At 43.5% G+C, this 14020-nt stretch overlaps 2 protein-coding genes across 2 annotated transcripts; both read right to left on the bottom strand.

The window, feature by feature from the left end:
- Positions 1-709: 709 nt before the first annotated feature.
- SARC_11117 (hypothetical protein) lies at positions 710-7036 on the bottom strand. The gene is made up of 7 exons (XM_014294808.1): positions 6595-7036; positions 5830-6001; positions 4974-5158; positions 4059-4140; positions 2754-2888; positions 1834-2083; positions 710-1098 (listed from the first exon to the last, which is right to left on the bottom strand). The coding sequence occupies exons 1-7, from the start codon at positions 6734-6736 to the stop codon at positions 808-810; spliced, it is 1257 nt and encodes a 418-aa protein (XP_014150283.1). The 5' UTR covers positions 6737-7036; the 3' UTR covers positions 710-807.
- Positions 7037-8550: 1514 nt separating this feature from the next.
- On the bottom strand, positions 8551-13905 carry SARC_11116 (hypothetical protein). Its single transcript, XM_014294807.1, has 4 exons — positions 13762-13905; positions 12711-12805; positions 11286-11406; positions 8551-10588 (listed from the first exon to the last, which is right to left on the bottom strand). Exons 1-4 carry the CDS (start codon positions 13840-13842, stop codon positions 8897-8899), a joined length of 1989 nt encoding a protein of 662 aa, XP_014150282.1. The 5' UTR covers positions 13843-13905; the 3' UTR covers positions 8551-8896.
- Between the last annotated feature and the right edge of the window lie 115 nt (positions 13906-14020).

Raw genomic sequence — 14020 nt, 5'->3', positions numbered from 1 at the left:
GTGTATATTTATATATAATTGTGCAACAAGACAAGAAAAATAAAGTTATATTTTATCACATACCTGTGTATTTATAGTGTCTCCGTGTATAGTCTAATTGTAAGCGGCTGGATATTTACAGGATTCAAGCTTTTATTTACGCGTATGAAAGGTAAAGTACAATTTGCCATAGCCTTCTGAATTGAAACAAATTTATAGTATCAAGCGAGCACAGCTGCATTAAGTATTCGCCCAAACCTTGGTCAGTCAAAGGAGCAATGCATGGGTAAGCGTCAGTCATAAGCAAAGGCGGTTGCAAACGTCAGTCGGAATGCCGGCAATTTTGTAAGTTGGTTTTACATGCTGGAGGCGGTCCATTATTGTATTCTCGTCGTGAGGTTTGTTTTGTTTTTAAAAAAAACATAAAAAGTTCAAAGGTTTAATATATAGGATTTAAACCCCTGAAACTTGCGGTGAATTCAACTGTAACAGGCGATTGCAGTCGTATTAGATGTTACGCTCAAACATAGGTTCCCCTGCGTATTCGAGTCTGGAAGACCCAAGTGGGATAAACATGTGTATATAACCTTTGAACCAAATTTCAAGGATTTTAACAATGATATTGTGAAGGAATCCGACATAAACCCTTGCGCCTATGCGTGATAGTGTACTCATATGATAAAGGTGCGTGGTTGTGCATGGTTGTACATACATGGACATATTTCAATTTGTCGATATCATGTTTGTTAGAATTCCTCCTCACATAAATGCGAAAGTCATTATACATAATTTTACAAAAGTAATTTTAAATTCTGAGTATTATCTGGACTAGAGCTCGGTAGATGCTCCTTTACGGTTTCTCAGTTGTCTAGCAGGTGCTCCTGGTGACAGCGATACTGATCCCGTTTTCGACATAGCCGTCCTGATTGGTGGCTCTAGAGTCGCTATCGGTTCCAAAACCGGATTTTTGGCCTTCTTGTTTGCTCGACCGCCTTTCACACTGGAATTTAGAGCTGCAGAGGGGTCAATTTCGGCAGACCCAGCACTAAGGCTACCTTCTACGTCTCGCTGCGAGCTTTCGCTTCTTCGCTGTCTGTCGTAGAACCGGGTGTGAATCGGCTGTGCAGAACAATACGATTCATATTTTAATTTAATCCAAGCGTCATTCTCTTTCATCTTAATTGTGCCGGTGACTAGTCTGTGAAGAGTGCAGCCAAGACGTCAAGAAGACCGGTTGAACTCACGTTTACGGTTGAACTCACGTTTAGAGCTCAGTACAGGCGAACACATACAAAATAGTACTCATAAACTATACGGATATAAATATACTTAAGAAAAGAGAGAGACTCACAGAGGGTTAGCATGGAACTGTGTACACTTGTATGCCTGCGCACGCACATATTGTCACGTATGTTTGGGTGTGCATGTTGATTCTCCGGTGTTCCATCTTTGCCGGCATCGGCATACACTCATCACCGAACTATCACACAATACCCACGATTCTTCACCCCACCACGCACACTATTATGGTTTACGCTCTCATAGTTAGGCATACATGTTTATACTCATGCTTCGGTCAAGAACAGACACGAACACACACCGGAAACATACACACAGATCATAGATCTCGAATTGCTGACGTTCAAGTGCTACCTATTCCGAGTACCCCTTCTTCTTAATTTGGATAGGAATGAGACCCCATTCGAGCGCACGCGCAAATCCGCACACATTCATCGCGGCACGCCAGAACAATCACCTAACAGACCATCTCACCCGAACACGGGCTTGCAATTCAACTACAACAACACCATCACACACATACACACACACGCATCCATCCATAAATACACATACCTCATGGTCGCGTGTCTTTTTACGGCCCTGACGGTCATGTCCGACTTTCTGGTCCTCGTCCTGGACATCACTTGCGGCCGTGGCGTTGACTGCGCGTGTGCTGCTTAGATCAGCCGCTGTCTTTGGCGCAGACGCTTTCTGTGTCTTATCAGCGGTGTCGGGTGCAATGGGGTTGAACCAATGAATCTCCCCACACATGAGGAAGCACACTGCATTGACTACAGGCTCGAGGGGATCGAGTATGTTCCCACTGGGGATTCGACAGAGAGAGAAATCAGGATGGTATTGATCTGAACGAGTACTGTATACACACGGACTGTTCTTTTTCTTCTTATCGGTACAATTGAATACAATACTCGCAGTTAGGCTAGCTTATAGTACATGCGTGAAAACGTATTACCGCTGTTTGGCTCCTTGTCTGCTCAGCGCTGCCTGTGGCAACCGCCAGCAATCAGGAGTAGAGATAGTAACGGTTGAATTGCAAGATGGGTATGCATTGAAATAGTCGCAAATGTATTGAAGTAGTCGCAAATGTTGTATTAGTCGCAAATGTTGTTTTACAGAAATATTTAATATGATTGTTGGCCAGGAAATCGACAGGTGCTTTCAACTTCTTTGACCGATATAAGGGATGCCTCAAACAAACCTTACATGCACAGACATAGCGGTATATACAAATATACACTACATGTGAAATAGCGAATGTGGAAGCAGAGGACGCGTCTACAAGCTACACCTTACAGCCCTTCTGCATCGTTACCATAGAAAATCATGTATAACTACCATAGAGATACCAAAGTATGCCTTAATCTGGATACTGTGGAAGTATACCCAGAGTACGCAGACTTTTCATGAGGTTAACACAACACACAACACATACACAAAGGTGCAGGTGCATACGTTGATGGTATATTACATACCTGAGAATGGATAGAATACCGAAAGCCATCTCGTAGTAAACGCACAGCACCATTGCTACGTCCGGTGTGAAGCCCAATACCTCTAGCTCACACAGAGTGTAGAAGATACCAAACACAATACTCGAGCGAGTTGACCTGCACATGTATAGGGTAAAAGACAATGCACCAGTTATATCATAGGCGAATGGATAGACTAGAAATGATACATAGATGTGAGTGATGGCTATATAGATACTGAGAAGAGACAAGAATGAGAGATAGCTATCTCTATTCAGACCAAAACGTTGTGTGGATTTGAGTACGCTTCCTAGACCAAGCTCATTTGAATACTTGGTTAAATATGCGTACTTGGTGGTGCTAAGCACACCAAGGTGCCAATTTCTACCACCGTTTCCAACACCGGCTGAGCTGCAGAGCTTTGCAGTTTCGGCACTACGAGAGCCATTGGTGTGCAATCTATGGGCCATTTAAAAGGCCTTTCAATGGGTACGGTGTACATGCCGAATAACAACTGGTGAGAACACTATTGGTGCTTGCCATCAACGGATCACTAATAGATTGGTACCATTCGTCACGGCATGGGTTGAGAAATCTATGGCTAAGTTAGTGTGAATTAATGGGTAACTAGTTTAGTCACTGTAATAGTCTGGCACTACGATTACCACTGGTGCGCAATCTATGGGCCATTTAAAAGGCCTTTCAATGGGTACGGTACCACTGGGGTACATGCAATCTATGGGCCATTTAAAAGGCCTTTCAATGGGTACGGTGTATACTCCGCATAACAACTGGCGAGTGCACTATTGGTGCATGCCATCAACGGACCACTAATATATTGGTACCATTCGTCACGGCATGGGTTGAGAAACCTATAGTTAAGTTAGGAGGAATTAATGGGTACCCAGTTTAGTCCCAGCAATAGATCGACACTGCGAGTACCGTTGGTACACCACCTATGGGCCCGTTTAACAAGGAATTCAGTGTGCATTATGAATATACCGAGCAGCAACTGGGGAGTATGCTATTGGAGGAAGCAATCAACAGGCAATCTAATATATTAGTACTTGTAGTCACGGCATGGGTTGAGAGATTCACAACTCCTAAGTAGAACTAACGAGCACATTCATGGGTGGCTTAGTGGGTGACCAAATTAATGGGTGAATTAGTGGGTGACGGTAAAAACATGGTAATACAGAGCGTATCGCCTTGGGTTAAAGCGACACGGATAGCCAACTACAACAAGTGAAGTGGGTAGATAGTGGTCAGGCTAGTGTGTGACACGAAGCATGGACATGCCCAACCTACCGGCCTGGATTGAGCAGCTCACTGTTTCCGTGTACTCCACGGATTCCTTTCTCGTAGGCTGCAAAGTACGAACCTCCACTCGCTACAGCAAACATGTTCACACAGGTAGACAACCGGGGAGATAGGGGTTAGTTTAAGAGACCGGACAGATTGAAAGCGTCGCTGTTTCAGTGTCACTGACCAATGTATGTACACACGTACGTACCATCGTTCTCGCTACTGGTACTACAGCTGCAAAAAAAAGTGACGAGAGGAATGGAAACAAGTTCTATAGCCAGAGTACAGACAATATAATAGAGGGTGTGGGGAGATTGGGTGGGTGGTTTGCACCAGAAGGCAAGAGAATACCCATGCGTCTACCGCCCATCACCAGCATACGCAGTGAGTCTGAAGTGACAGGCCAAACACTACTTCGGAAGTTTTTTTCGACAATGATCGAGCCCATGTGAGTAGTGTGCATACGTCTGTATCTAATCCTGAGACTCGGTAGATGGCATGTCAATAACTTATGCCAGTATATACGTATACGAGTATAAAATTATAGATAACTGTGAATATACATTCGCACCTAAGTAAGCCTACAAAGTCTCATGTCGGACAGGTTTCGGAAGACTCGTTTACGACAATTTTTAGGCCAACGCGTGTGGTTCTGGCTTACTGTCATACAGGATGGCTAGAATATTTTAGTGTATGCGTGTATGTGTATGTGCATGTGTATGTGCATGTGTATGTGCATGTGTATGTGCATGTGTATGTGCACGTGCATGCGTATGAATATGTATATGTATATGTATGTGTATATGTGTATGTGTATATGTATGTGTATCTGTATGTGTATAAAAGTAGAAATACAAGTATCTATACATAGATGAATACAAATACGCGGGCCGCATCAACACCTTTAAACCAACATACAGTAGAGCAAGCCTCCAATGATCCAAGACAGGCACGATCCGGAAAAGGTACTCTTGGCAATGTTGAAGCCAATGAGTGTGTTGCGCACGCGTCTGTGGTTAACAATCAGACCCAGCAACTGGTACACGTAGCGATGATCGACTATCTCCCAAAACATATCCAGCGGGCTATGGTTCACGATGTACCTGTGCAACACAACCTGACTGTGAGTAGGTGTGTTTCTTACCTGTGCGATTGATTCCTCATATACGTATACACACACATACACATACATATACATACACACATACACATATACAAACATACACATACAAACAGATACATGCATGCACATGCATATACACATACATACAAGTATGTTCCCGTGAGAACTGAAACATATCCAGCGGACTATGGTTCACGATGTACCTGTGCACCACAACCTGACTGTGAGTACGAGTGTTTCTACCTGTGCGATTGATTCCCCATATACATACACACACGCATACACATACACATACCTACACACATACACATACATATACATACACACATACACACACATACAAACACATACATGTATGCACATGCACATGCACATACACACAAGTATGTTCCCGTAAAAACTTCTAATATGAATGTAATACCGCTATTGAGGGTGTCCAAGGTGTGTGTGTACAACTCGTGTGCGTGGTTATGTTCCCATTGATGATCCGAGGTGAAACGCCCACGACTCATCATCAGTAACAACCAAACCAGACTAACACGCCCCACAGATGTTACAACATGCTGTAGCAAACGTTTATATACGTGTTCTTCCGGAACATGTGACCCGCAAGGCCAATGCAGCTAGACGGGCACAGTACCATGAACATACCAAGCAACCATTGGTGTTCCTAGCGCCCAGTCTCCCTGCTGAAACGTGGCACACGCCGATCCCGTGAGAAGACTAATGGATACCTGTCCGAATACACAGCACAGTACTGATCCCACCATGCTTGCGTACGGTGACTTCACAGAGAAGAGTCGGCCATGGCGTACCCCATTCTCTGTAAACCGGTGCATGTTATATTTATTTGGGTTCAGAATGAGAAAAAAAGGGTAAATATTTCTATATGTTTATGTATATGTACACATATGTGTATGTCCATGTGTATGTGGATATGTATATGTATTTGTATATGCAATTTCAATGTATATGTATATGTATATGCATATGTATATGTATATGTATATGTACATGGAAATGTACACGTATACGTATATGGATATGGATAAGTATATGTATATGTGTATATAAATTTAAAATGTTATGTATATGCATGCATGTATAATATATATATATATATATATATATATATATATATATATATATATAGTATATATATATATATATGGTGTGTGTGCGTGTGTATAGATATATATATATATATATATATATATATATCAGAATGTTAAAAAGTCACTGGAGGTTCATTGGTAACACGTTCTATTTGGTGCCACACAAGCCTCAAAAAAATCAATTCGATGGTGCAAGTTGTAAACACTGTTCAATATTCCAACCCCTTCCAAAGGTATAGATAAATGTTTTGTGCGGTGAAAGTATCGTACAAGACTGGACAATGATCGGCCGTTACCATACCCTGTGCCTTTCGGATTCCCATGCAAGTCCCAATACATGCGAGCGCATATAACACATACGCGTCAATGGTGGGTAGTATCATCACGGCCTGAGGAATATCCTCGGCCGTGAATTGCAGCGATTCCGGAATAACTTGATCCATTCTCTGGTAATAGTCTACCTCCTCGTGTATGTGTCTTATGAGTGGATTAGTTCAAATTGTTTTGCGATCAATAAGTCTGTCCGAATAACGCTTCTATCTACGAGAAGTTTGTGCATCAAGAGGATATGTACCAATATGTGTATATATTTTTAACGTACAGGACCTGTATTTATACCGCACCTTTATACTCGTACCCTGTATTTAAATTTCTAATATATGTTATATTATTCCACATACCCTCCTAAAAAGTCAAGGTGGCTATGTATAAGTAGTAGTAAGTCAAGGTGGCTATGTATAAGTAGTAGTAAGTCAAGGTGGCTATGTATAAGTAGTAGTAAGTCAAGGCGGCTATGTATAAGTAGTAGTAAGTCAAGGTGGCTATGTATAAGTAGTAGTAAGTCAAGGTGGCTATGTATAAGCAGTAGTAAGTCAAGGTGGCTATGTATAAGCAGTACTAGTAGAGTATTTTTTTTTGGGTACTATGTAACTACGTGATTGGATTTGTATTTATTATCTATTTATAGCTTTTCGGCTTTTTCAATCGGGCGTCCTTTAGCGAGAGATTATTTTCTTTATTTTTTTAGACAGAGACCCATAAGAAGTGTCACATCAGTAATCCTTATCTCAGACATCTGCGGGAGCTATTTATTTAATATCTCTGTAGCGTGTCCTACGGACGTTAGTTCGATCCCCTATTTTTTTTGTTAATTTTAAGTCTTCCTCTCGTTCTAGAGGGTCATGGTAGCGTAGGAATTATCTGATATGATTTGACTGACATGTTGCTACTCGCTAGTAAGTAGAGTATTGAACCAAAGCTTGGTATGAACACGTGAGATTGAAACAGGATTAGCAGCCCATGACCTATGTTTCAATAGTGCATCGAGACATTCTGATGTAATGTGTTGAACTACCGGGTGCCTTGGATAGCGCCGGAAAGAATAAAAGCAATCGTTATGTCCGACACACCTTTGTATATGAGTTGTACGTTTGCATATCGGCAAATAAATACAAATGTATCGTCGCAGGTGGGACATAACAATTATGTTTAAGCCTACCCCCTTCAGCAGAGAAATTGATAGGGACTCTCTTGTCACAAATGCAACCGTCATATATGTGTATTCTTGTTTCATATTGACTTAAAACTTCATGTTCTATCAAATTGGTCAAAACAGCTGAAGACGCAATCTCGCTAACTGACTCGGATACGCAGTCTTACATGCTCAAACGCTTGTTTCTGCTTCTCATCTGTTTTCTCATGAGCCGAGTGTCACACTATTAAATATCCATCGCAACAAGCTCTATAAGGTTGCCAACGATCGTAACTCTAACACACTTCTCAACCGGCAGAGATGAACGCCGGTGGTGATCGCATTCCGCATCACCATCTGATAGTGGGTTTTTCTAAGATGCCTACCTGCAAGTTGCCGTCTACCGCTCAAATTCTTACATCAATGTTCGTCCGATAATCAACTACCATACTTAATTCTCGACAACTGCCTACCACGCATTGTTCTCGATCTCAACCAACGACCACACTTGATCCGCTATAGCCAATTACCGCACTCTATTCCATGACATTCATTTTAGATTGCGTACTAAGTGGTATTAGCTTAAGGTTTGGTATCTTCCGTCTGCCACACACGCGTGTGTTGCTACAGGAGAAGGAGAGTTAACTTCAACAGCACCATATGTTAGCAGAAATTTAATGCACGTTTCACGCCACTATTTGTAGTCAGGAATGATCAGGGTCCTCTATACATAGCTAAGGAATATTAAAGAAGGTAATACACTGTATTTCATTACACAGTACTCCTGGCTCTATAGCATGATGGGATTCCACCTACTTTATTTCGAATTCTCATTATACAACATCATTTGTCTATAGAGGATTTGGAACGCTAATTTTGCTCCTTGCGATTAAACACGCCAATTACTATCCTTAGCATTCGAATTTCAATCCATTTTTGGAGTGGTCCATGACCGACCTCCCCAGATGTTAGTCCGCACCGCCGACTAAGCCCAACCAGAAAGTTTTGGTAGATATGACCCAGCACACCGGGTGAACGGGATCTCTACCACTTTAATCAGAACAAAGTCTGCACAGCCTCCTCTATATTACTAATTCATCTGAGATGTACAATGTATGCGAGTGTCTCAGTCTCAACTACCCCTTCGCTCCACCGCATCGCAGTCGTCGCCGTCAGACTCTGCCGTCACTCGTGCGCTGGCCTTATCAGTGCTATCCGCAATTGCCGCTGGTGAGCTTTCCACAGCTGTGTCTGTTGGATCGTCCACAGCCTTACCTGAGGTACGCTGCTCGACTGTATCTACTGGGCTTTCCCCAGCCGGGTCTTCTGCGATTTTCACGGGCGTATCTGTTGATGTGGCATTGTCGACAGGTACATCGTCGGTGCCCTTCTCAGCCGGGTTTGTTGTATATTCCACAGCTGTATCGGCTCTACTGTCCACAGTCGCATCTGTGGCATTTTTCATCACAGGGTCTACTATACTGCCCTCAGCCGTACCTGTCGCATTTTCCACAGGTGCACATGCTGTGTCAAGCTCAGCCGTATGTGTGGGTGCCTCTGCCGTCCGTGCCTCAGCTACACCGGCTGCCTTATCTCCAGTCGTCTCGGCTGTGCCGGGCACAGTGGTATTGGCTATACATGTCTCGGCTGCTGTATCCGTTACACTCTCCACAGTGGCATCGGCTGTACTTTCCACAGCCGATTCGGTTGTACTACTTGCCCCAGTCTCATCAGTTGTACTGTGCGCCGTTTCATCCAAAGGCGTGCTGCTGGCGCTGCTTTCCGCCGCATTGGTCGCACTCAACGCGCTCTCAGTGGCTGTTATCCCTTTCGTTATTTCAGTCCCCATCACACCGTCGTCTTGCGACTTCACACTTACAGACCGCCGTTCCCGCACACCACCCTTGCCATCCTCTGCATTCGATTGCTGGCTCTTCCTTTGTGTGCGTGTATGTGTATCGCCCCCATCCCTGGATCTGGTACTCGCACTCGAGCTAGTGCTTGTCCGCGAGCCCAACCGTGGCCGTTCGCGCGACTGTGTGCGCGCGTGCCTACGGCCACGTCGCGTGTCACGCGCCGGATTTGCGTCCCCGACGCACGACGCCCGCGCCGAATCCGACGCCCTAGCCATCTCCAACGACCGTCGCCTGGCTCGCACAATACCCATTCCACCACTACCAACCGCAGCACTGGCATTACTGAGCCCATTCGGTCTACCACCCCCATACACATCCACGTCCTCGGCCTCGGCTTTAGCCTTGGCGGCTGCGTCGCCTTGGCCGTTGGTCTGTGACGCTGATGTCCGTCTACTGGTGCTACCGCGTTCGTTCGCTCCCCTGCCACTCGTAGTTTGCCTACTATCGCCCGCTTCCCCACTCGCACCCGCTTGAGCCTGGGCCTGGGCTTGGGCCTGACCCGGACCGCGACCACTTCTTGTCCCGGTATTCGTCCCGGTATTCGCCACGTCGTTTCCGCTCCCGCCCGGCGCATTCCCATTACTCGCACTCAGGTTCGACAGCGAGCGCGACAGGTTACTCAGTGACCGACTCAGCGTACGGGTCAACCCACCCTTCGCATCACCCGCACCCGCCGCCAAGTCCATTTGGGACCGGTCCAGTTCGATCTGTTTACCTACCGCCGCCTTTTCCTTGTTGTTTATACTGGCCTCGTCCGTGCCGCAGCGCTGGGCCATGCTTTGATACGTGTCTATCCACAGCTTGTGGTCGCCAGAGGCCTGCAGTTGTGTGCCAAGCACCTCCATGCATTGCAGCATACGCGTGTCTCGGCGGTAGAGCTGCTTGATGATGGTCGTCATGTTCCGCATCTGGAGTGTACAGATCGGCGATAATATCAGTGGGAATAAGCATCTGGGGTGTTAATATGGGCGAGAACATCGGGTGGGAATGAGGAGCGTCGATCTGACGCTGAATGTATTCACGCAGGTGATAGAACCCGTCCAGTTGATGTCATAGTACTTCTCTATAACCCAGCCCTATCTACGCCCCCCCCCACCTCCCAGCTGCTACACGTCACTCATTCCTGTGCATTCGCTGTGTACCATCCGTGCATACATTGTCTTGCTGTATGTCCATAGGTGTAGCTACAACTACAAGCGTAGGGCTCCATTCATCCACAGAGCTCTACGATGCGTTCAGGCACACATGGCAACACCCTACAACCCACCCAGATGCCCACAGTCGCACCCCTAAACATGTGGGTCACAGTCCATTACGAGCCGACGACAACACAACAATAGCAATGCCACGAATATAGATACAGTCTACCCAATCCAACCTAATACAACTGAAGCCAACCAAGACATAGAAAGCTGAGCTGACAGAGACAGCAACCACAGGCTTACCTACCGCACAGAGGGCATCGATACAAACTCTACCAAAGAGAAGATACACAGCAGGTGCAGAGAACAGAACGCACCCAGACCAATCGCTTAACCCTAAACCCTAACCCTAAACCCTGCATATGAGCATAAACAACCAACGGGATAGTTCACACGCCCACACCTGACGTTCTATCTCTTCGGCCTCGTGTAGATCTTTCATTCGGTGCAACTGGTGCTCCACAGCATACAGTTCCGACCGCCCCAGTCCTTCGCACGCGAGTGCTATAGCCGATTCGTCCAGTCTATATATACGTATATACATACACGTTTAAACAGCGAATTGGACGTGTTATAGCCGATTCGTCCAGTCTATATATATATATATATACATAAACGTTTAAACAGCAGTTTGGAAGAGTGCTATTGCCGATTCATCTAGTCTATATATATATATATGTATATACATATACACTTAAACAGCGAATTGAAACACGGTTGAGCTCTGGATAGGCATGGCAGGATACAGAACAGGCCATGGCGTTTAGATAATCGGTATGCATTGGTATGCTATCTGCACACAATGAGCCCAAGCCGAGAGATTCAATGAGTATAACATTGGCGATTATATCTGAATAAACCATTGCTACTGAATACGAATAAATCATTGACATCGTATCGGAATGAAAGACCTGGTTATGTATGTACATTCACATGTATATCGGTAATTGCATGCGTGTCTACTGTGACTGGCCATTTCCGAGTTCCCATCGTACTCTACAACACAAACTTCCTAGACACGGATACCGTCGCAAGGGTACACTCCACCGTTAAGCGTATATACACATACAAGGCTCATACACTACGTTTGCATCTGAAACGCAGCGATTACATAACTCGTTCAGAGTATGCAGGCGTGTTCTCTATCAATAAAACAGCACACATCTACACAAAATATTAATTCATGAGCGCCATGAGGGGCGATTCGCGGGTTGCATATTTAAAATCTATTTATAGCACAAAAATTAAAAATCTATTTACAGCGCAAAATGCAAAAAAAAATTATAGCACAAAATCTAAAATCTATTTACGCAGGGAAAGTGTATTGAAAGTATACCGTGATATGATTTCGACTTTCACAACGACCCGTGATCAGGACGATATCATTAAATTTCAGCTTTCGGGACAAACTATATAAATAACAAGAGACAAACTATATGAATAACAAGAGACAGACTATATATAAAACAAGAGACAAACTATACCAACAACAAGAGACAAACTAAATAAACAACAAGAGATAAACTATATAACTAACAAGAGATAAACTGTATAACAAACAAGAGATAAACTATACACCTAACAAGAGATAAACTATACACCTAACAAGAGATAAACTATATAAACAAAAAAAGACAAACTATATAACTAACAAGAGATATACTATATACCTAACAAGAGACATATAAACAACAAGAGATAAATTATATAAACATCAAGAGACAGACTAGACTATATGACTAACAAGAGATAAACTGCATAAACAACAAGAGACAAACTTTATGAACAACTAGAGATAAACTATAAAAACAACAAGAGCCAAACTTACAGCTGCGGGTGTTTTGTAATATCCTCTCCACTTTCATCGCTATCCTGCTCCTCACTTTTCCCGTCTGTATTCCTGGAATCAGTATCAATGCTGTTCTGTTGGTGGGTATGATTGGTAGGTATGATAATATTATATACGTAATAAAGGTGAGTATAATAGTCCATATACGTAATAAAATGGTGGGTATAATGAAATCATATACGTACTAATGGTGGATATAATAATATCATATAAATAATAATGGTGGGTTTAATAATATCATATACGTAATAATGGTGGATATAATAATATCATATAAATAATAATGGTGAGTTTAATAATATCATATACGTAATAATGGTGGATATAATAATATCATATGCGTAATAATGGTGGATATGATGATATCATATACGTAATAATGGTGGGTATAATAATATCATATTATTATACCCACCAATACTGCCATTATTACGTATATCACGTACGTAATACAGTATGCGTGGAAGTGACATGTCAGATCGAGTCGGTGACTTCAGAGTGAGTCCAGATAGATTAGCATGTCAATACCATCTCGGCTATAGACTGCAGCGTGTTGTACACTATCCAAAGACATGCAGAGTTCCACTATTTCTAGAGTTCCAAGACCTTAACCCAACAATCCACAGCCCGGCCACACGCCACAGTATACCTGGTCATTAACTACAGGTACGGTCGTGCGATCTTCGATAGCTCACTACGATGCAATATCTCTTGTCTTACACCACCAGAGTCAGTAGATGTATCCGTTTATACATGTATGTCTGTAGTAGTTATGCGAGTAGAAATGGGAACCGTGACAACCCATTTATGTGACATGTATGTCTGTAGTAGCTATGCGAGTAGAAATGGGAACCATGACAACCCATTTATGTGACAACATCGGTGTACGCAGAATTCACCATAAAACAAACACGCTTGACTTGTAAAGTACACTGCAGCTACTAGTGTGGCAAGACATTTTTTGGCCCTTTTGAAGGCATGCTATGTTGGCTGGTAGACGCCAATTGACGAGGCCCCGATATATACATACCAGTTTGGCAATGACCACGCGTAGTTGTTTTGCGTATGAAGCATTCGCATCGCTGCCCGATTGCTCCAAGCGCTCTGCCATAAGGTTTACCCAAGTTCGCAGACGTCGGTCTTTGTCTTTTTGTTTGTGATAAAATTGCCTAAGGGTGGCGGAAGTGGAAGTTGGCTCAGAATAAGCTCTCATACATAGGAATATATATATATATTATATATATATAAATATATATATATATATAAATAATTCATATATATAATATGTA

Source organism: Sphaeroforma arctica, assembly GCF_001186125.1.
Source record: "Sphaeroforma arctica JP610 unplaced genomic scaffold supercont1.1537, whole genome shotgun sequence".
NCBI lineage: Eukaryota > Ichthyosporea > Ichthyophonida > Sphaeroforma > Sphaeroforma arctica.
Note: the sequence above shows the minus strand (reverse complement) of the source record. Positions and strands in the feature narration are given on the sequence as shown.